This window comes from Phoca vitulina, unplaced genomic scaffold, assembly GCF_004348235.1.
Source record: "Phoca vitulina isolate PV1807 unplaced genomic scaffold, GSC_HSeal_1.0 scaffold93, whole genome shotgun sequence".
Lineage (NCBI taxonomy): Eukaryota > Metazoa > Chordata > Mammalia > Carnivora > Phocidae > Phoca > Phoca vitulina.
The window spans coordinates 1,019,493-1,045,035 of NW_022589796.1; the positions used below are offsets into that span (position 1 = coordinate 1,019,493).

Consider the following 25,543-nt stretch of genomic DNA (forward strand, 5'->3'; position numbering starts at 1 on the left):
TTGAAATATTTCTTGAGTAATGTATTTATTTTTTATATATTCTTGCTTGCTGTTTTTCAATGTATCTTTCACAAATATGAATCTAAATTCTAATATATACACCTTCTGATGAAATATAGCTATGTCTTAAGAGCCCTGGACAATGATGAATTTAGAAACTCCAAAAGGTATAGTCACCAAGTGACCATAGCTATACTATTTATGCCCCTATCATTTGTTTTCTGAGTTGCAGAACTCCTGGTTATTCCTCTGTCTACCCTGTCATTTCTGATAGAAAAGCATCATTCAACAGGCTTAAATAGTTGATTGTTTTTATTAAACCTTGGTGTCTTCTACTGTTAGTCCGGCTGATTTCCCAACCTATTTAGTTTATTCATTAGTGCTATATTACAGAACTGAAATATGGGCATGCACACGGTTTTGACTTTATGCATATTAACTTGTTCTTCATTTTAATAAAGAAAAGGGCATTTGGATTACCAATAAGAACTCAGGGCAGAAAGGAAAAGACTGAGAAAGAAAAGATAATGAAAAATTGGAAAGTAGAAAAATAAAAAGTATTTTCGGTGTGCTTATCACAGCATCTCTACATCTTCCTGCCCTTGTGAGGCTTAGAATATGAAAAGTGATACAAGCTAGGTAATGGAATCCCATATGGACACCAATATACACATTATGTATATGTTAATGAGATTGGAATTAGGCTTACGTTAACCATAACAAAAGAGATAATAAATAGCACATCCTCGTAAATCTTAGCAATGACATCCACTGCTTTCAATATTTATCACTGAAAACACTACATTTTATTCAAAAGGCAGTAAAACATAGTTTTTCACTAATTCCCATTTTAAATTATTTCATGTTCAAAAACAAAAGAGTAACTATTTTAGTGTGTGCATTAAATAAACTAAATCTCTACTTAGGTTTTATTAAAATCACATATCACAAAATATTTTAGAATAGCTACCAGACCACATCCAGGGATACCTACAGATGAAGCAGAGCTTGCCTTGTGTTGTTAGAGACTTAAGTTACCCTTCACAGTGCAAATTAATTAATTCACCTCTGGCAGATAAGGCACTTCGAGAACTTGGAGATCCAAGATTATTTTAATTATGTCAATAAATATCTTCATCATTTTGCTATTTGGTAATCCTTGTCAAAATTAAATGTATGTAAAATAGGTGCTTTTAAAAGGGCCTCCAAGAGTCCACTCTCTAAGTGGTAACCAAAAGTGCTCCTAATTTATAATTTATTTTAAGTTATTTCTGTCCAAACCCATCCATTTGGGTATCAAGAAACATACAGCTAACTAGGTCTCAAAAATAGTAAAAACTGATGTGAAGACACAGGAAAAAAACATACAGAAGGAGATAAAGAATAAGGAAAATGAAATATGGAAGAAGGAAGAAATGAAGTAAAAAAGAAATTCAAAGGTATTGTTTAAAGAAGAATATCAGCACCTGTGCATAATCCAGCTTCAAAAGCAGGTCCTCCTTCTTTAACCTGTTTAACAAATATGGTATCCATTGGTTCCAAGCGATTTCTTTGTTTTCCTATGGGAGAGAAAAAGCCCAAGGCATGATTTTACTTCACACTATTTCATTAAAATACCAAAATATAAAATGATATTTTAGACAATTAAGCAAAGATTTTTAATGAACTGCTAAACACATATCCTGAATTTGTATGGTAAAATCATAATTTAGGAGTTTTCATAAATTCAAACATTTTGTTTCTTATGTAACACAACCACCACCACAATAGTAACGGTGTCCATTTGGTGGGAACATTCTGTATGTAAATTACTACACTAAAGACTATACAAACCCTGAGAGCTAATTCCATAGCACATATGTGTTACTACCACTATTGAATGAAAGGGGAAACTGAGGCTAGGAGAGATTAAATCCTTCAAGGTCACATAGCTAGATTACACAGGCAGTATTCACTCTATTGCTTTTTAACACTGCATTGTGCTAAGCCCTAAGTTTTAATTATGACTAAGACACAGTCCTTTTCCTTCGGGGACTCTAGTGGGAGAGAGACATACAAACAAAAAATGGCACTACAGTATAAAAAACAATCACAGGCAAATACGACATACAGTCATAGCCATGACGAGCGCATATCAACTCTGTAAGCCAGTATTTCACAAATTGCTATCCATGGATCACCTGCATTAACACTGAATGCACTTGCTAAAAATCAATGTTTCAGGGTTCAATCAGAAATCTGCTTTGTCAACAAGTCTCCCAGGTGGTTCTTATACACACTGACATTTGAGAACAACTAACAGTTTCAATAAAACAGAAGTCAAGGAAGGATTCCCAGATGAGAGGGCATTTAAGCTAAGTGATAAGCACCAAGATGAGGACTGTGGTGGGAGGAAGGGCAAAGAGGTAGACAGTGGTTCTCAAAGTGTGGTCCCCAGACCAGCAGCATTGATATAACTAGGGAATGTGTTAGAAATGCTAATGCAGGGACTCCATTCAAGCTCTACTGAATCAGAAACTGTGGTGACTGTGATGTGCACTCATGTTTGGGAACCACTGAAGTAGGAGACACAGCCCTAACTCTTAAAGAACATGACTGAGAAAATAAAGCAGATATATGCAGGGAATAATATAATAATACTCATTAAATTGCAATGCTGGGCAGAAACATGGTATATCACAAAGGTGGCTCAAAAGAAATTTCTTAAAAAAGGAATATACATCAGTAGCTCCTTTTACATACTTAACTATTTACTCTGAAAGAAGTCCTCTAAAGTAGTGAATGGCTAACTCAAGTCCTCTAAAGCAGTGAATGGCTAACTCGATCACTTATAATGCAACAGGATATAGTGAAATTTGCTTGTTTTTAAGTTTTTGTTGTGTGTGTTGTTGTTGTTGTTGTTTTAACTAGGCTCCACACCCAACGTGGAGCCCAACACAGGGCTTGAACTCATAACCCTGAGATCAAGACCTCAGCTGAGATCAAGAGTAGGACGCTTAACTGACTGAGCCACCCAGGCGCCCTAAATTGCTTGTTTTTAGAAGCCAGTAGATATGGATCCAAATCCTTGCTTTGCCACCTGATAGCCCAGTTGCAATTAAGCAAATATTTTTACTTTACTATTACTTTTTCTTCTATATTAAGAGATAATTATTCTATATTTTTACATTCTTAAAGAGTTTCCATGAAGACTAAATGAGATAACATGTGAAAGTACTCAGCATAGCACATGACTGGTTACTCCAGTTGTAATTCCTCAGTAAATGTACATTTCCACTCTTCATAGTGCTTAAATGAAAACTAGTGCCATATTTTATGTCTTTAGGAATTAAAATCTTGAAAGCTAATAAAAACACACTTGCAAAGTATCTATTATCTAATTTAAAAAACTATAAATATGCATCAGATATCTTCCCAAAGAAACTTTATAGAGCCTTCTATATTCGGATGACATGAAAATATTATAAATCCTTTTGTCTTTTCAGATTAGTTATGACAGACAGCCATGATTGCTTTCTCCATGAAGCTTTGGAGGAAAAAGAGAACTGATATTAGTTAAATCCCTACTGTAAACAAGAATGTCCTAATTCTTAAGAGATGCTTGTTAAAGTAATTAGAGACTAACTGTTATGATTATATTACTGTATTATATTATTATATTTCTATAATTGTAATTATATCCGCAACTTAAGTTTCAAATGGTTTGAGGGAAATAAATAAACCTAGATACCCACATCCCTGGATACACACACATGTGGATAGAAAGATAAAGCAAATACAGCAACATGTTAATTGTTGAACCAAGATGGACAAGGACTTTGCCCTACTTCGAAAATTATGATGAAAAGCTGGGAGAAACTTCTTGTATGTGCCAGGCTTTATTTTTCTTCATAGGATGTATCACTCACTACTTAAAATTGCATTTTTATTTGCTTGCATTTTGGTTGTTTGTCCCTCCCACTAAAATGAAGAGCAGGGATTTTTGTCATATTCTCTGATATCCATAGTACCTAGAATGATGCCTAGTACAGAACAGGCATTCAATAAATATTCAATGAATGAATAAATTTGTTATTTAGTTTAATTCTCATAACAAGCCTTCAAGATGGGCATTAGGATCCTAAGATTAACATTGTAAGTAGGAGGAAACAGACTAAGTAACTTATGAAGAGGTGGAGTAGGGATTTGAACCCAGGTCTGAATCCAAACATGGTGTTCCCAGTAACTTCAAAAATAATTTAACTACTTATTCATTTGTCAAGCTTTATTAAATACAAGTAGACAGTCACTTATAATTACTATGAATAGAAAAAAAGTTTCTTTTCAATATTAGTCGCTTAAAATGCAATTACTTTTGGTAATCAGGCTAGGTCTCTCTGTAGCCAACTCACCATTTACAAGAGTTGGCATTTAAAGAAAATCGTCTATTTTTTCTAAGCTAGAGATTTGAAGGTTTAATAAGTTTCATTGAATCAAGTCATTGCTTTCATGGATTTATATAATAATAGATTTATATAATAAAAGAGAAGAAACACTTTCCTCATTAATGTCTTCTAGTCTACTATGTCCGAAAGGTGATTATAGCGTACCTATATTTAAAAATATTAAATGTAAATGACATTAATGAATTCTATAAAAAAGTTAAAAGTTGGCTGGGTGGCAATGCAGTAAATTCTGAAAATTTCACTTATACAGAACAGACATAGTCCAAAATAATTTTGTTTTAATTTCTATAAAAGAAATATTAATTCTGCAGTGATTGCCATTATAAAATCAGAGACAATCTGCCATTGACAAATCTTTCAATACACTATGCCTGAAAACATATGAAGGTGGAACAGATTAAAATAGGGGCCAATCTTACAGCAAGAACTATCACATCTGCTGAGAATTATACTTTTGATTCTTGTTGTCACTTTCCTTTATGAACTTTCTCTAAAATCTGACTTGCTATTCCTGCTTAGATATTATCCAGTTCCTTCTGGACAACAGAAAATTGATACCCCTTAATTATAGGCAGGTTTCACCAAAAAATATACTGCTTTTTAATTTTCATATTCCTTGACCCTAAATCTTGAGTTAAACACTCGGCTCATTAATTTTAAGGAGTGTCTTCTCTTAAGGAGAACCCTCTTACACTACTGGTTGGAATGCACACTGGGGCAGCCACTCTGGAAAACAGTATGGAGGTTCCTCAAAAAGTTAAAAATAGAGCTACCATAGGACCCAGCAATTGCACTACTAGGTACTATCCAAAAGATACAAACATAGTGATTTGAAAGGGCACATGCACTCCAAGATTTATAGCAGCAATGTCCACAAGAGCTAAAATATGGAAAGAGCTCAGATGTCCACTGACAGATGAATGGATAAAGAAGATGTAGTGTATATATACAATGGAATATTACTCAACCATCAAAAGAATGAAATTTTGCCATTTGCAATGATGTGGATAGAACTAGAGGGTATTATGCTAAGAGAAAAATAAGTCAGTCAGAGAGAGACAAATATCATATGATTCACTCATATGTGGAATTTAAGAAACAGAACAGATGAACATAGGGGAAGGGAAGGAAAAATAAAATGAGATGAAAACAGAGAGGGAGACAAACCATAAGAGACTCTTACCTATAGGAAACAAACAGGGTTGTTGGAGGGGAGGTGTGTTGTTGGAGGGGAGGTGGGTGGGGAGATGGGGTAACTAGGTGATGGGCATTAAGGAGGGCACATGATGTAATGAGCACTGAGTGCTATATGCAACTGATGAATCACTAAATTCTACCTCTGAAACTAGTAATACACTGTATGTGAACTAAACTGAATTTAAATAAAAAATTTTAAAAAAAGAGCGTCTTCTCTTTATAAGTCAGAGAAAGACAAATACCACATGGTTTCATTTATATGTGGAATCTAAATAACAACAAACAGAAAACATAAATTCAGAGATAAACTGGTTGTTGCCACAGGGGAGGGAGGTTGGGGGATGGGTGAAATAGGTGAAGAGGATTAAGAGTCAGAAACTTCCAGTTATAAAATAAGTAAGTCATGGGGATGAAAAATACAGCATAGAGAATACAGTCAATAATATTGTAATAACTTTGTGTGGTGACAGATGGTGACCACACTTATCATGGCAAGCATTTCGTAATGTATGTAAATGTCAAATCACTATGTTGTACACCTGAAACTAATATAATATTCTGTTAGCTATACTTCAATTAAAAATTTTTTAAAAACTTTTAAAGAAAGGATAATTTTAAAAAGTGTCTTCTTTTCAATATATTCTACTGGAATTGGAAGTCAAAAATATCAAATTTAAAATGTGTGTTATTCCATTTCCTGGGTCTTTAATTTTTTAAGTCAGTAATTTCTGGATATTCAAAACTAAAAGTCTGATCCTGAACTGTGGTAATTCACAGGGAAAAACGATTCCTTACTTTCCTGTATTATCATCTAGCAGGGCCAGATAGCTTCCCTGGCAATTCTTAGTTAAAAGCCTCTTTTAATTCTACATCCATGTTTTATAATTTCTCATTTTTTTGAGAACACATAGGACATGCTTCAAAGAACACATAGGACGTGCTTCACTGTTAACACCTTATTCAAGTGTCATTTCCTTGACCCTGTCAAAAGAAAAGGAAAATGTGTCTTTTTTAGCACATACAGATAAATCTTTCTATATTTGAGAAAAGGAAGTAAAGACAACAATCTGAATAATCTAAATGGCTAAATGACAACAGCTCAAATGACCAGGTACAGAACACGTTCCATTTTATGTTACTTAACATACAATTAGTAAAGACTTAAACAAGAGGACAGAGACAGCATATATGAATTTACTTGAAGTTGAATATTACTTTGAAATCAGAAAAAAAAAGCACACTTTTACATTCTAGTAAATATAATCAGTTGGGAGAAAAATAATGCATAAAAGACAAATAAACAAATAATGTGTAGGTAGTAGTTGCCATCCAAATACTGGATGAATATCCAGGTCGATGTGACTTCTATTCTCCATATCCAGGATAATGCTAACAACTTGGGCCTTTTAAACAGATTACATGGTTTAAAATCCTAGCTCTGCCATTTATTTTCCAAGGAAGGTTATCAAATGTTGCAAAAATTAGTTGTCTCTCAGAAATTCAATTTAATTGGGCATCCTGTATTTTATCTGGCAACCTTACCTCCAAGTGATTTTAAACAAATGATTCACTTGTGTTCCAGTTAACTCCCCTGAACAATGAGGATGATGGTAGTATATTCCCACCTGGAAAGGTTGTTATGAGGATTAAGAGAGATAATCCATTAAAATGCTTATATAATGTGTAATACAAGTAGGTATTTAATAAACGTTATTACTGTGCTCATCTGATAATAAACTTTTAGGAGGTTTACATATGGATCAGGGATAAATGAGGCCGGGGTGCTTGTCACTCTGCAAATGCATAATTAAATACTGGTTGAAGGAGTATCTCTACAAATGTAACTGTCATAATATGAGGAAACTGAGGAATATAAACCAAGACTAAAGAACTCTAAAGAAAAGAAGGTAGACAAAAGTAAGAAACGGTACTAAAAAATTTCCAGTAACTCTGACATGAACTACATAACCTGTTTTCAAAGAAACCGGTGTCAAACCCAGAGGGCCTGTGGGCTTTGTCAGTTAACAAAGATTATTTAAATCTGTAAGACCCTCTTCTATAGAGAATGCTAAAGCCAAAATCATTTGCAACATTTAAATTATTTCAAAATCTAAACTTAGAATAAAAGCAGACTCGAGCAAATGGATTATTTTAAGAAGTGACAATTTTGGGGCACCTGGGTGGCTCAGTCAGTTAAGTGTCTGCCTTTGGCTTGGATCATGATCCCAGGGTCCTAGGATCCAGCCCCGTGCCTTGGCATGGAATCTGCTTGTCCCTCTCCCTTTGCCCCTCCCCCAAACTTGTGCTTGTGCTCTCTCTCTCTCTCTCAAATAAATGAAATCTTTAAAAAAAAAGGGGGGGGGGTGAGGGGATAATTTTGAAGTATGCCACTTATAAAGAGGACCCTGTAATGAATATCCACGGAGAAATAGATAGGTATAAGTCAGAGAATCCTATAGTTCTGGGACAAGAGGAAAATATTTCTTAACAGAGTGAAAAAAATATATACTTTATACAAATAAATACCATCCCATGTTTTAAACAAAAACAAAGCAACAGAAAATAATGGCTGTCACTGAGATTAAGCTTTTTAAATTTTTCTGAGTTCTTGAAGATGCTACTGAACAATTTTTGTAAATGGAACCAGTCTTCTCTTTTATAATGACAGTTAATTTTTTAAAGTATTCTTTTAATTGATTTCTTTGTTGTAAAAAAAAAAAAAAAATCTATATAAGAGAAAGCCATTGAAATTAAACTGTGCTTCATAGGAAAGTTATATAAGGCTTGGAAGAAGGATACTCTCCACAAAGGTAGAAAACTAAAGAGATACATCACATAATGGAGCATTAAAGCTCCAAGCATTAATTATTTAAAGAAAAATCAATTAAATAGCTTATTGAAATGGATGTTTAGTTTTCAGACCAAAAATAAGTGAAACCACAATGTAGATTGAAATAGATATCAAAGTTAAACCTAAATAATGAAAAATGACCTCAACTTCTTTTTGATGGGTAATAGACTGCCACAGGAAAAAAAAAATTAGGGCATGGAGAAGAATTTATTGAGCAAAAGTTAGGAATTATGACTCTTTTAAGGCAGAAAATAAATGGAAAGAAATAAACACCAAACTCAGGCTAGTGATTACCTTTGGGAAAGGAGAATAGGGAAGGAGTGGTATAAAATGGCCCTAACCATACTTATAATCATTTATGTCTCGGGTGGGGTGGGGGGTGGGAGGGATTAGGATTGGGGGGAAAGATGTAAAATATTAACATGATAAAGATAGGTGGCAAGCATTTGGAAGATACATTTTCCTCAATATTTTGTTTGCCTGAAATATTTCATAACTGTTTTTAATTGTTGGAAACAGACTTCTAATCTTTATTTTGGGGGTTTGGTTTGCTGATGGCATACAAAATTATCCTAAGAGCCTAAGAGACACATTGTCTCACAACCAAAAATCCATATATATCATTGTGCAGCAGCATCCAATTTAAGAAGACTGGTATGGCAGATTACTGGGTACTCCATTTCCTTTGATTATGGCAGAAGCACTAATTAAAAAAAATAAATATATGCCAGTTTATTAAATCTAGGTATTCCCAAATTCCTACTAAAGATGCTCTCATTTCCAGAGTGATGGCTAATACTTTAAAATTACATCTCCCAAGCCTCTAATCTATAGCTCCAACAATTATGAGCTTCAAACCCAAAATTCCAATAGCCTCTGGACGTTGTAGAATGTCGCCTATTGGATCTCAGTCAAATTCTATCTATTATAAGAAAATGCATATTCTCTACTCAACCTGATCTTCAAGTAATATCAGATGGAACAAAATAAAATTTAAAAAATATGTTAAATATTAAAAAGCAGACCATATTCTAACTTAATCATGATAAGCTTTCTTCCCACACCCAGCTAATTATTTTTGCTTACTTCTTATTACGGAAAATGTCCAGCATACACAAAAATAGACAAAACAGAATAAATCCCCATGAACATACCTTAAATAATTACAAAAATTTTGTCAATCTTGTTTCACTCCTACTTACTTTTTCCCCTAAAGTGTTTTAAAGCAAATCCCACATATCATGTCAATTCATTCATAAATGCTTTAAGATTTCTCTATTTATTTGAGAGAGAGAGTGTGAAGGGGGGAAGGGGCAGAGGAAGAGGGAGAGAGAAACTCAAGAAGACTCCATGCTGGGTATAGAGCCTGATGTGGGACTTGATCTCATGACCCTGAGATCAAATCTGAGCTGAAACCAAGAGTCTGATGCTTAACTGACTGCTCCACCCAAGCACCTCCCCCACTTTTTTTTTTTTTAGATTTATTTATTTATTTGAGAGAGAGGGGGAGTGCAGGAACACTCATAAATACTTTAAATACTTCACTATGCATCACCAACAAATAGGAACTTTACTCTTTCTTAAGGAAAGATAACAAAACCCTCCCATAGTTCTCCATAGTATGTGGTATTCTCCACAGTGTGGATAAGTATAAACTGACAACAAACGCAATCTTGCCTTCTACTTTCATCTTCCTAAATGCCTACTTAACATTAATGAAAAGCAGTATGTCACAACGTAGAAATGATAGCACCAAAAGCTATAAAATAAATTTAGAAAGGTTTCACATGTGAAATCACAACAGAACCCTAAATTACGTTTCCCATCAAGTTAACCATTCCCAATGGAATGCTCTGCCTACGTGTTCAAATTCAGTGAGGTCATACGTGCAGGAGAACGTAGACTACGTGAAAAACTCCAGCATACAGAACAGTGCCTGGCACACAGTAGGTGATCAATAAATATTTACTGCCGACCTATTCAAATGACAGCCCTGGAAAATGTCAATGGTAAAACTGCCCAAAACCAAGTTGGAGATTTGTTTTAGGAACAAAGCTATTGTACTGCAACTGAACTGCAGAGTCTCCCTCAAATAGTAGAAGGGAAATGGGGCTGCTTAATAGTAGTTTGAGGAAAATACCACTAGGTGTCAGACATGAATCAAAATTTTCTGGCAGGATAACCTACTTGGGCCAGAAAGACTCTGCAAGAGTGTTATTCATTCAACAAGTATTTACTGAGCTCGTAAATGTGCCCGGTGCCAATTATCCTGCAATGAACAAAACAGTCCTGGGATCTGCCTTCTGGAGTATTTGAAGTTTATGCAGCATCATTTTTTTCTCTCTCTCTAAAGTTTCAGGAATTTCACAAAGTATGTCTCACGTGTGGATTCACAGCCCTGCCATTCCTGTTGTGCTGGATTTTAACTTCTCTGCAAACCCAGGAAAATTTGTTACAGTGTTCTGACCACAACTATCTTTCCATCTCTGTTGGACCCCTTAATTAATTCAATTCGCTCCTCACTTTCATCAAGACCTTCCATCTCCTTTAGCCCTCCCTATTCTTCAAGCCTATCAGGCTCCCTCCAGAAATCACTTTCTTTCTTACTAAGATTACCCATCACTCAATATTTCAACAAGATCCACCAGCAACCTCAACCTCCTTCCTCCCTCGACCTTTTAAAGCATTCAATTTGCCAATCTCCCGACTATGGAGAATTCCGTCCATATGCCCACTCTGTTGCTCTTGTCCTGCTATTTTAGTTGAATAAAACTACATAACCCCTAACCCACTGATTTATAATTTCCAAGTTCAGCTAAGTTCTTGATACTGCTCACTAAAGTCTCTTGCTTTGTTTTAATCCCCATTCCCTCAAAGCAGCTGTTTCAAACTTCGAATGATCTTCTTGACCTCGCTATTCCATCTTGATTTTCACACACTCTTGGGATAGCCGTGTCTCTGATGGCACTGTACCTCCATTGCTGTATCCTCATTTTTTTTATCTTTGCCCATCCTTGCTTCCTTTTGTTCTACCTCAAGTAAGGATTTAGTTACTGGCCTTCTTCAGGACCCTGTTTCCCTCACGGTCTCCTCTCATGTGTAAAACTCAGTCAATCTCTGTTCTTCTCTCCACTGGACAGGCATACATGTTCTGAGAGACAGACAAAAGCTTCCTGAACTTAAAAGAACAGCAAAACTCCCTGTCCTTCCATGTAGCTGTAATTGCTTATTCTCCTTTCCTTCCTTCTTGAAGAATGGTCTATACTCTCCTTTCTTTACTTCTAAATTCAGGGTTTCTCAGACACTGACAAGTATCCCCTCCAGGGCAAAACTTCCCACCCGCCCCATTCCCATCCTCATTCAGTTTCCCTGCTCTAATGTATGTTCCAACCCACCGAGACTTGGTTTCCATTGCCCCTCTCTGCTCACTGTACTGGAACTCTTCTCAGTAACTTAACCAATTTGCTACTTGTCAAATTGGGTCTAACAGTACCCTTTTTAGTCCCCATCCAAATGGAATTTCTATGACAAATGATAAGTTATCCAGTCCCCCCTTAAAAATGATCACTTCTTACCTAGCAGGTCATCAACTCCCCCTGGTTGTTCTCATACCTGCCAAAACTTATTCTCAGACTTCCTTTCTGATTCTTCTTTCTCTGACCTTCTTAGATGTTATCTTCCCTAGGGTCCTATCTTTATTCTATGTTTTCATGCTCTCTGGGCATGGTTTCATTTATGTCTAGGACTTAATTATAGCATATCTAATAATGACTTCCAAATCTATTTTCAACCCCACTTTTCCCTATGGGATCCACATCCAAATTTTTCACTAGGTACTGAACATTCTACAGGCCATCAGAAATACAACTTACCCCAAACTAATCCTGTTTTCCCCAGAGGAAGGAGGTGGGTATGTTTCCCCTCCAGAACCCCACAGTTAACAGCCTCTCCATCTATCTACTCATTCTTGCCAGAGAAGCTAAGCATAACTTCACAAATCATCCTGAGTTGGTGACACAAAATCCATCCCTGAGCCCGACCAGCAATTCTGGGCAAACATAACTTCCAGATATCTCTGAAATCTATTGTAGAACACTGGTTTTCCTTCCTTCTGATGAAATCCGAGTCGTCTGTCAACAGCACAAAGACATCCCACCTGAGACCCCCTTCCCTGGTGCTTAGGTGATGATTCTCTGTGCTGTGGCCCACCATCAATGTACTCGCCTCTGCTGCTGAACATACGTGATTATTCAACACTTTCATCCTCCATCAGGGTGGGGGCTTCCTGAAGCCGGGGCCTTCACCTTACATAGACGTCCGTTAAATGTATACATGCCAGGAACCGTTCTGAGCTTTAAGCCAAAATAATAAAGTTCCTGTTCTACATTCCAATTGAGGCAGATGATGTTCAAGAAGAAATAAGTAGTATGAGAGGTGGTGATAAGCGTTAGGGAGAATAATAAGCAGAGTGGGAAGGGGGGAAGAGTGAAAGGCAGGGCTGTAGGACTATTCTCATGACACGGTCAGGCAAGTCCTCTCTAACAGGTGACACGTGAACAACTACCTGAAGAAAGCCAGGTTAAAGGCCCTCCTGCTCCCTTCCCAGCAATGAGATTAGTGACTTGCTTGTGGCAGTGACTCAACAAATATTTGCTACGTGAATGAATTAACAGGAAACATATTTCCAGATTTAATGTACGTAGCATTCCTATACAAATATTTCTATTCTGGAAAATTATGTTAAACTTCGAAAGCAGGGACCATAACTATCACAATTAACTTAATAACTGCATCTATGAATCACATACTTTGAATGTGGACTAGCTGGAGAGCAATCGGGGAAAAAAAAATGGGACTATCCAGCCAGATGGTGTCTGTGATCAAGGTCTTAAGTCATACAGCAGCTGGGAAAAGAGCTCAAAATCACCTAATTACAGGGTCACCTCTGCAACATTTTCTGTAGAGAAGTTTTTCCAGAGGACAGCCTAGAATATGACTACTCCAATCATGTACTTTCCTTGACTTTTTCACCTTTATAGCCCTATCTCTAATTAGCTCTCTGAGACCCTAAATTTCCTATTTCTTAAAGGTTTTAGAATGCTTCCAGAAACTCTTAAAATTGCATTTATTTTCTTGACTGCCGAAGTAACTTCATGCCTTTCAAAGTCTTAAAACCAACTCCAAAAAATTGGATTTCTGACAGTGCCTACTTAATCCAATCAAATTCCTTTCACTTTAGATAACTGTGAAAATGGTTTCCTGGAACTTTAAAAGTGAAGTTAGATTTTTTTTTTTAAAAAGATTTTATTTATTTATTTGAGAGAGAGAATGAGATAGAGAGAGCATGAGAGGGGGGAGGGTCAGATTATAAAACAACTGAGCAGGGAGCCTGATGCGGGACTCTATCCCGGGACTCCAGGATCATGACCTGAGCCGAAGGCAGTCGCTTAACCAACTGAGCCACCCAGGCGCCCTAGATTTTTTTAACTCTCATCTAACTTGACCACCTGACCAGTGGACTTTACAAAGAGGTTTCCCAAATTCCTACTGAAGTCCAGGATTACTATATTTTTGTTACTACTGCCCCAGCTTACACACTTAGCAGCTACGTGAAATAAGCTCTCTAAAAACTTTGTGTTAAAAGGGAGGAAGGTGAAAGAAAGGAAGGAAGGCAGGTAGGAGACAATAATTTTCTTCCTCGAAAGCGGAGGCACAGACATGAACATGCTGAGTTGTGCAGCTTTGGGAACAGTCATTTTGGAACCGGGCCAAGTTAAGGTGGTGGTGCCTCCCTTTATTCAAAGCATTGACTCAACAACATTTGAGCTCCTCCCAGGTACTTACTAGGCACTGAAAATTCAACAATTAAACACAATTTCCTTCCTTAATGATCTTTGTTCTTAAAGTAATACATAAAAACACTGTTTTCATAAATGCAATGAATAGTCTGCGTATGGGGGAAAACTTCAGTTTGCATACTCTAATAACGAATTTTTGATAAGGGATATAATCGCGCCTCTTATTTCTGCATTTTCCCATATCAGATCTGTGTTGCTATCATCATCTCCTAGGATCAGGTAGAGGAGGAGGCAGAAAGTCTCTGCTTGTTTATCACGTAGCAGGAACAATCACTCAGATTAACTGTCTCCAAAATATGAGCAGGGATTTTCCGGAAGAGAATGAGAGAAATTAACCATGAAGCATCAAACAATCTACTTATTCCATCTTGTACAAAGTATGCTTCCCAACATTTTGAGAATAACTATCACTTTCTTGCCCTCAGCATCTCTTTGGCAAGCCAAAGTTTCAAGTTCTTTCAATCTTTTCAAAAACTACACATCATAGTTTTAAAATTTACATATATCCTTGCCATCAATGTCCTTTATTTCTGGGGTTCCCCGGTGTTTTGACCGTGTCCTATTTAATCAGAAGAAGATCCAGGAGCCCTCATTTCCCGTTTTCCCACCTATCAAATGGAGAGGAATAAAATAAATATATTGAGGTTAAGTTGTTAATAGCGAAATGCAGAATCACTTATTATCTTTGTGTGTATATGGGTGTGCATGTGTATATACATGTGTGTATGTATGTGTGTGTATATGTGTATGTATATAAGCTTACACATATTTATATTAGGAAACATTGCCCATAATAGTAAACTGCAAATAACTTGGTAATTTTATTTTATCTATGTTGACAGGATATAAATGTATTTGAATAAGACAAATATGTGGGCAGCAAATCTTCTAATGAAGTATCAATGTACTAACAAATTGAACTAGTACAGGGGAATGCATAATTTATATCTGAACCACAGTGCATATACATGTAAGCCTAGCTGCTAGAAAATTGATCCCAAAATACTATTAATATCAATAATATAATCTATGTCCAGGCTACTGAACATGAGCTCCTTCCATTTTAAGGGTTTCTCCACCCAGCAAGCAGAAGAAAAACCCAAGTCCTATCTAGTTATGAATCTATTAGGAGATTCTCCCACATTAATAATAAGGGTAACTAGAAATAATGCTCCCACCAACCCAAAGGCTACCTGGGTGCTAAGAAAGGTAAGGGGGAAAAGGGAAGGACACCAATCTCTACTAAGTGGCTATGGACCAAACTTCACATAGATTTGTAGGCTAAACATATAATAGCCTGGTTCTGTATAAAAACAAACACCAATCTATTTGAAAACAACTTTTTCATCCTAGATCTCAAAAAATTTCCAGTAATAATTTTTGAAGGTCAACAAAGGCAAAATAGTCCAATATACAAACAACAACAAACAAACAAACCCAAAACAAAACAAAACAAAACAAAAAACTTACTCTGACCTAGAACCAGCAGGGAAAAAAAAACCCAAAAAAACAGAAAGGAGAAACAGACCCACAAAAGTTCCTGATAGTGGAATTACCAGACGCAGATTATAAAACAACTCTGCATACTATATTTGAAGAAGAAGAAGAGGAAGAAAAAAAAAGCTTAAACATGATAAAGAGAAATCTATAAGAAGCAATCGTGTATAATTTGGTGCATTACCCTAAAGAATTTCTAACAATCAAAATTTAAAACCCAAACCGCTAAGAAGAAAATTATTAGATATGTATTGGAAGAAATTATCTAAATGCAGCTAAGGAAAAATTGAAAAAACAAAAGAGGAAAAAATAGAGAATTTCGGAGACATGGGGGACAGAATAATAACACCTAACATTTGTTTAATTGAATCCCAGAAGAATTGAAGGAAGCATTGAAAGACAGATAATATGTGAGGAAATACTAGCTGTAAATTTTCTAAAATTGATCATAGACACCCATCAACAGACACAAGAAGCCCAATGAACTGCAAGCAAGAAAAATAAAATTCTCACCAATCACATTATTACAAAATGGCCAAACACCAAAGATATGGAGAAAATCTTAACAGCAGATATAAAGTTTGCCTTCAAAAAACCAATAAACCAAAATATGAATTCGTACTAGCAAGAATATAAGCCAAAAAAGAGCAGGATATTTCAACTTCAATATGTTGAAAGAGAATATCAACATAGAATTCTGTAGCCAGCAACAATCTCTTCCAAAAATGAGAGCAAAACAAAGATTTTTCAGGAAAAAAACAAAAAACAAGCAAAAACCCCAAGAGAACTGCAACATAACATAAAAGTAACTTACAAGTAGGGGGGAGATAAGTAGAGCTAACATGTCCTAAGGTCCTTATATTGTTTCAGAGGAGAATAAAATATGAATTTGCACTAGACTTTGATAAACTTGCATATTATAATTTCTAGGATAACCACTAAAGAATTGCAATACATTATTTATTCTTAAAAGAGAAAAGAAATATAAGAAATTCAAAATAAAACAGAAACTTCAAAATAAAGGAGATTAAACAATAAATGTTATTAATTATATTAAACGTAAACAGACAAAAATTTCCAAATCTAACGATGGTGAACTACCTTCTTTCAGAATCAGCTTTTTCACCCATGAGCAACAACCAGAAAAGCTGGACTAAGTACAGGTAACATTCATGTGAAGGCACAGAAAGCCTCCAAGGCACGAGGACTCAAAGGGACAAGATCCCAAAGAGAAGGAAGTCCAGTGAGGTGAGCTCAATGTTTTGCACTGCTTTTCACCTTGAGGTTCTTTCTGCTTCCAAAGTACTGGCTGAGAGACTAAGGAGCTGCACAGAACTTCCATCAGTCTCAAAGGGCCAGGAGGACACAAATGGGTATCTGAGGCCAGCCAAGGAAGAGGGTCTGGAAAACACTATATGCTTTCAGATGGGGCCTCCAAAGGACTACATCGTGTGAGTAGGGGTGAAAAAGAGAAAGCCCAAGCATGTCAAGCGTGCAGGTGTGCTGCACAGATTTCCTTTGAGAGAACGTGCTGTGGCGAGCACAGCTGAATGACAGCCCCAGCTGCCACACCTTTAGATCCACCACCATGTTCGCACAGAGGCCACACTTCCCCACTCTGGCCCAAAGCAGGATTCTGCTCAAGGGCAGTGTTTGCTTGGGAGCTCCTCAGTGGCCTCACAGAGACCTCCTTACATTGTGCTGCAGTCTGGCATCTTTCCTACCAAATCCTCCCTTCCCTCTCTTCTTTCACATATGTCAGACCTGCAGTGTGGTCTGAAGTCTTCCCCTGCATCTCCCTGCTCCCTTCTTTTTCATCCTTCACACAAGCATTTCTCCCAGTAAATCTCTGGCATGTCTAATGCTGTCTTGCCATCTGTTCCTGTTTTGGCATCTGTTTCTCAGAGAACTCGAACTGTTAAGTCAAGCATTAAAGAGACTAAGGCCTACCTTTAGGTAAAGGCAATCCCTGAACAGAGATGCAAAAATCCTAAATACAACAGAAACCAAACCTGGCAATATGTGAAAAGTTTCATATATTATGAAGAAGCTTGGTTTGGTCCAGTAATGCAGTGCTTAACAGCTGGAAAAATAAATCAATATAATTCACTATATTAACAGATTCAAGGAAAAAAATAAAAGATTTATGCCAAAAGATGCAGAAAAATTCAACACTTACTCATGGGAGAGATAGACAACATTCATGGATTAGAAGATTCAATTATTTCACATGTTTTCAAATAATCAAATACGGTAACTAATATAAAACCAATTAAATTTCCAACAGAATTTTTTTGTAGGTGTAGAAACTGAAAAACTGATTCTAAAAAGGTTTATGGTATTGCAAACGGACAAAAATAGCCAATCCAATCAGGAAAAACTGAAAGACCTACTCTACCAAATAGCAACATTTATTTTATAATAATTAGAGTAATTAAGATCACAATCTTGCTGCAAAGAAAGTGACCAATGGAATAGAACAGAGGTTGGCAAATTGTGTGTGTAAAGAGGCAAACAGTAAATATTTTAGGCTTTGCAGAACGCATACAGTCTCTGCCACATATTCTTTTTTTTAAACAACTGTTTAAAAATATAGAACCGTTCTTAGTTTGGAAGCTATACAGAAGTGAGGCACAGGGGGCGCCTGGGTGGCTCAGTCGTTAAGCGTCTGCCTTCGGCTCAGGTCATGATCCCAGGGTCCTGGGATCGAGCCCCGCATCAGGCTCCCTGCTCGGCGGGAAGGCTGCTTCTCCCTCTCCCACTCCCCCTGCTTGTGTTCCTGCTCTCGCTATCTCTCTCTCTGTCAAATAAATAAATAAAATCTTTAAAAAAAAAAATAAAAAAATAAAAAAAAAAAGAAGTGAGGCACAGGACAACCCCTAGAATAGAGGAAAAGTCCAGAAACAGACCTACACATATACAGATACTTTATGATCAAGGTGGTATTACAGAGCAGTAAAAAGAGCATACTTTCACTAAGTAGTGCAGGGTTAAATGCATATTCATATGGGAAAAAAATTAATCTTGACTTCATACTACATGTAAACATAACCAATGACAGGTAAACTCTAGGTTTAATTGTGTATGATAACACAATTCAGCATCTTGTAGATAACAGGGAAAATATCTTTGTGACCATGCAGTAGAAAAAATTCTTAAGTAGGACTCCCAAGTATTAGCCATAAAAGGAAAGACTGACAATTTAGACTACATTAAAATTGGGAACTTCCCTTTATCAAAATTACTAATAAGAAACTGAAAGACAAGTCACAGCTGGATATCTGATACAGATATAACTAATAAAATCCTCATCAAGAATATTTAAATAACTCTTATAGATTTTCTTTAAAAAGAGCACTGATACCTAATAACCAAATAAAAGGTAATCAAGCCCGTTAGTTTACAAGAAAATTAAAATTAACCCATATTCCATACCATTGTACACCTACTAGAATGACTAAAATTAAAAAGACTGACAAGTGCTAAATGTTAGTGAGGATATGGCATGACTGGGACTCTCACACCCTAAGGTTGAGTACATAAATCAGTACAATCACTTTGAAAAAAGACTTAGCAATATCTACTAAATGTAACTGTAAGCATACCTATGACTCAGCAATGTCACTCCTGGATAGACATAACCACTAGAAATAAGCACATTTGTGCCCAAAAATACATGTATAAGAATGCTCATAGCTGCACTGGTTGAAACAGATTTGTGGGAAAATCTAACTAAAGCTGTGTATGTTCTCTTTGTTCTACATCAACTTTGATGAGGTGTAACTTACATATGATAAAATGCACCCATTTTAAGTGCTCACTTCCTAAGTTTTGACAAATGTATAATCCCATGTAACCACCACAGTCAAGATATAGAACATTTCCATCGTGCCGGAGACTTCCCCTATGTGCCTTCCCAATCAATTCAGGCAACCATGAATTGGTTTAGATTTATCTTTCCTCTCATACAAATGGAATCAGACAGTCTGTACTCTTTTGTGCTTGGGTTCTTTCACTCATCAAAATGTTTTTGACAGGAAAAGCATGAGCAACAAAAGAAAAAGTACAGAAATTAGATTTCATCAAAATTAAGAACTTTTGTGCATCAAAGGACATTATCAAGAGAGTGAAAAAACAATCTACAGAATGAGAGAAAATATATGCAAATCACATATCTGATAATAATCTACTCTCTAGAATATATATATAGAACACTTACAACTCAAAAACAAAAAGACAAACAACCCAATAAAAAAAAAAAATGAGCAATGGACTTGAATAGACATCTCTCCAGAGAAGATACACAAATGGCTAACTAGCACATGAAAAGATGCTCACCATCACCAGTTATTAAGGAAATGCAAAGCAAAACCACAATGAGATCCCACTTCACATTCATTAGGTTGGCCATAATTCAAAAATGGAAAATAACAGGCGTTGATGAAGATGTAGAGAAATCGGGGCCTTCACACACTGCTGGTGGGAATATAAAAATGTTGCAGTTGCTGTGGAAAACAGTTTGGCAGTTCCCCAAATGTTAAACAGAGAATGACCATAAAACACAGCAATCCCACTCCTAGATATATACCCCAAAGATATGAAAGCAGGGACTCAAACAAAAACTTGCATATGCAAGTTTGTAGCAGCACTAATCACAGTAGCCAAAGGGGGGAAAATGGTCCAAATGTCCACCGACGGATGAATGGATAAACAAATTGTGGTATATACATGCAAGGGAATATTATTCAGCCAGGAATGAATTACCGATACCTGCCACACATGGACAAAACTCAGAAACATTACACTAAGTGAAGAAGCCATTTGAAAAAGGTTATATAAAATACCAGAATAGGTGAGTCCAAAGGGACAGAAAACAGACTGGTGATTATCCGGGACTCTGGGGAGGGGAGAACAGTGAATGACAGCTTAATGGAAATGTGCTTCCTTTTGGAGCAATGAAAATGTTTTAGAACTACATAGAGGTGGTAGATGTTCATACATGTCCTTTAATTCTGTACTAAATGCCAGTGAATTGTTCACTTTAAAATGGTGAATTTTATATTCTATGAATTTCACCTCAATATAAGAAATGGTTTTTGAGATTGATCCAGAAGGCTGTGTGTATTCCACTGCATGGATATATCACAATTGGGTTATCGATTCATATGTTGATGAATACTTAGATTGAATCCAGTGTTTGCTGATTATGAGTAAAGCAGCTACGAATGTTCCGGTATAAACATTTTTGCAGGCAAATGTTTCATTTATCTTTGGTAAATACCTATGAGTGCCCTTACCATTTCGTAAAAGTAAGTGAAAAATATCAAAAACAGTTCTATCAGTCATAAAATGCATAGGTATCAAAACTATTAACCACATCAAAGATGGAAATCAACTGCAAATAATAAAGCAATAGTGCTGTATCCTTTGCTGCTGAACAGACTTAAGCCAATAGGACATGTTCAATTAGGAAGATGAAGAAGAAAAGTAAAGAACAAGTATGAAATGCTTAGCCATTTAGCTTAGCCAAAACTGTATCTGAAAGTTGAATTATGATCTTTTCAGACTCTTTACCTTTCAGGGGAACAGAACCCTCTTTCTTACACATTTCCAAGGATGAATTATGAGAGTAAAGAATTGTCTGAGAAACCATGGTAGAAACCAGGAGGAAACCCTAGAACTAGATGGCTTGAGCCTGTAAGTCCAAGACTGTCCCTTGCTAGTTACTTAAACACTTCATGCCTCCGTTTCTGGAGGTGACTATCCACCCCAGAAGGCTGATGAGTTAATCCGCACAAAATCTCAGGACAGTGCCTGGCACATTGTAAGTCAGCTGCCACCGCTGCCACCAGCTCCTCCTTCTCCTCTTCTTCCTTCCTCAACATCATCACATCTCTACTTCCTAAGGTATCTTCAAGATAATGTTAAGACACCTGTGGATGGTCTACTGAATGGTATTAAAAATTATTAAAAATACATAACTAATTAGTATATTTACCTCCTATCAGAGACACTCAAATCGTTTAAACTGTCAACATAGTTAAAAATGGGCCCCAAGCGGTTTAGTTAATGCCCAAAGACATCAGCAGAGAACCAGGGAACTCAGTATTGCTACAGTTTAGAAATAATGAAACACGCTTCTATTGCCCTATTCCACACTACAGACCATGGACCTGCCCATAATAAGAATTTCCTCTTACAACAAATTTTCAGGTCCATTTTTTAGTGTTATATTATTCTGAGGGAATAGGTTTTCAGCCTATTAATGGAAATTAGTGGCATAAAATACACTCAATTTTCTCAGCTTTCCAGAATTTACCTCTTCACTAAATGGAAGAATGTTTGGTCTCTAAGCATTTGGGTACTGTGTAGCTGGCATAAAATGATGAACTGGCCCAATGAGATTTTACTCTCAGGAAGCTGGAAGTATTATGATGAGAGAGGAAGGAAAAAAGAAGATACAGTGAGGGCTGTACCTTATACAGATGTCGGCTCATGAGAAAATCAGGTATAATCAAAATTAACTAGGAAAGTCATTTAGATCCTCCAGTAAATACCAGAGTTTGGCTCTTTGGAAGATCAAAGCCAAGATTCTGTTATTGTTACTCTTGGCATTTTGTAGCTCAGGTCCCAATTCTGGTGCCTGGGGAGCAGTTGCTCTTGACATTGAATTTGGAGATGCCCTGTTGGTTTTTTAGAATTAATACATCTTTCCTGAGGTGCTTTGCAGAAGTTTCTGTTTCTTGCCACCAGAAGAGCCTTGGTTAAAAAAATCCCAAACACAGGCTACAGAGCTGTCCAGTCAGAAACAACTACAATCACAAAATACAAATTTTTACCATACTGAGAAAATTTATCATATTCCCAGTTACTTTTTTTCTACTTTAATGCTTAAATATAGATTTTAATCCCAAAGTAGAAATCCAACAGTTACTTAAGCACCTAATAAAATGTTAAACACATTTTAAGATACTGGAAATGTCCCCACAATTAAACTGAGATAGAATTTTTACTCATGGAGTAAGTAGAAAAGAAATAATAGTAATTACAAACCTTCAATTGTTCTTATTTTGATTACTTATGAATATCTTCTCCAGAGATTTAAGGGACAGCAGGGCAGCAGCAAGACAGCAATTATCTACGAGCAACTATTATCACCGAAAAATATTTTTCTACTTTGATGGCCTTTTTATTGTAAATATTACTTTCATCATAATACAGAAAGATAATCAACAAGAAAAAAATAATTTTAAAACACAAGACGGTACACATATACAGTATATAAGAAACATAATAGGATGGGAAAGTTGGGTAAGGAGAATAATCAGAAAATTAAGTGGCAAAAGAGATTCCACTAAATTGCCAAAAGGAAAGAACACTAAAACAAACCCTTCCCACTGTTTCACAGAATTTTGGCATTGTAACAGGATCTCTTAGGAGTCTGAATAAAATTCTGGCAATTACTTCCTCTCCAGTGATTCTAGGCTTTGACTTGGATCATTACACTGGAGGCTGGGATTCTATTTCATTAAAACAAAATTTACATAAAAGGATTTTGTAATCTCACTAGGCTTGAAAATAAGTTTTAAGAGAAAATGAAACTGTAAAATAAAAAACATAACATTTGGTTGATTAAAATGATAAACTAAATGTCATTTGTCTCTAAATAGGTTGCATTGTCAAAAATGATCTATAAAGGAAATGTTTTCACATAAAATACGTTCTTATGGTTGGTTGATGGGTTCAGTTGGAATGGTTTTTTTTTTTTCAAGATTTTATTTATTTATTTGACAGAGAGAGACACAGTGAGAGAGGGAACACAAGCAGGGGGAGAGGGAGAAGCAGGCTTCCCACGGAGCAGGGAGCCCGATGCGGGGCTCGATCCCAGGACCCTGAGATCATGACCTGAGCAGAAGGCAGACACCTAACGACTGAGCCACCCAGGCGCCCCGGAATGGTATTATGAGTGCTATACTTTGGTGAACTAGGCCTCTGTGGACTAACCCGTGACCCCACTACCAACTGTGATGACAAGAGCAAACCTCGGTCCTGGGAGGCAAAGGAGGCAGAGCACTAGGCATTCCTTAAACTCAATGAACTTTCCGAGTCCACTGCTAGCCAGGTGTTCAGAATTGAGTAATAAGTGATGACTGCTCCTATAAATGTTCAGGGCTTCTAAACTTAGGATATCCCTGACTTTTATGTGAATTCTTTGTCCTTAGGTATCCACAAATATGACAAATATGGAGCAAGCGTCCTTTTTTTTTTTTAAGATTTTATTTATTTGAGAGAGAGAGAGGGAGAGCAAGCAAGAGAGCACAAGCAGGGGGAGAGGCAGGCAGAGGGAGAAGCAGACTCCCCTCGGAGCAGGGAGCCCGCCGCAGGGCTCGATCCCAGGACCCCGGGATCATGACCTGAGCCAAAGGTAGATGCCCTACCAACTGAGACACCCAGATGGCCCCTAAACTTCTTTGTTTTTAACTTTCTCAAGGCAGAGAAATATCACAGAATAATTTCATAACATACTAAATATATCCTATTTCATCCACTAATTCTTAACTTTACATAAGTCAATTTTTTCAAAGACAGCATTATTTATTTTAAAGATTATTTATTTGAGAAAGAGAGAGACAGAGCGTGCACGTGTGAGCAGGAGGAGGGGCAAAGGGAGAGGGAGAAAGAATCCTCAAGCAGACTCCCTGCTGAGCATGGAGTCTGACCCATGGCTTGATCTCACGACCCAGAGATCATGACCTGAGCCGAAACCAAGAGTCGGACGCTTAACCGACTGAGCCACCCTCGCGCCCCAAAATACAGCATTATTTTTAAACAAAAATAAATGAAGAAAAGTAATAAAGAGAAGTAAGATGGCAGAGTTAAATGCAGATGAACTTAGACACCTGGTCTGGAAGCCCAGCTCTGTTCCTCAGCGGTGTGATCTTGGGCAAGTCATTTCACATCTTTCTCAGCCTGGGTTTCCTCATCTACAAAATGGGGATACTATCTCACATCTCTCAGCATTATTTTGAGTATGAAATAGGATAGTAACATATACTATGATGCCTGGCATGGATTAAGTCTTCAACCAGACGATGAATAGAATTTATCCTGTGCATTACAGGATGTTCTGCGCGTCTCTGGCCTCTACCCTAGATGCCAGGAGCACCATCCCCACTACCACCAATCGGGACAACCAAAAACGTCTACAGATACTGCCACGTGTCCCCGGGGAGCAAAGCTGTCCCCAGTTGAGAAGCCCTTTATTTAAAGAGACTGGACCTTGGGGTTTTGAAATCACCTTACACTGAAGATACATTAAAAAACAGTCATCTGAAGGAATGGTATTAAGGATATTATCTACTGTACTACTCTTTTGTTTTCCATTACGAGGGCGCATGCGGGAAATTTGTCTCGGCTTTAGTGCTAACAGGATGCTGTTTTCTTACAGATAATGTGAATCCTTAACTAACCATATTTTTGTTTGTTCTTTGGCCACTAGAAAAGCTCAAAAGCAAATTTATAACCCAGTATAGGATCTACAGCACACATTTATGTATAGTAAATCTCCCCAAAAGTCAGTTTAATTCATTTTTTTTTCACCAGGAACTTTTTAATCTTATTTTTTAATCTTATTACAATACATGTATTTCTCCATGTGGACACAAACCCTTTTTTGAATGAGGTTAGGTAAACAT

The 25,543-nt window shown here is 36.7% G+C and overlaps 1 protein-coding gene across 1 annotated transcript in view; it reads right to left on the bottom strand.

Moving 5' to 3' along the window:
* Positions 1-25,543, bottom strand: part of ARHGAP21 (Rho GTPase activating protein 21) — a 132,734-nt gene that overhangs the window by 47,651 nt on the left and 59,540 nt on the right. Inside the window, 1 exon segment of the mRNA XM_032396698.1 lies at positions 1,467-1,559. Within this exon segment, the coding sequence (XP_032252589.1) occupies positions 1,467-1,559 (93 nt within the window).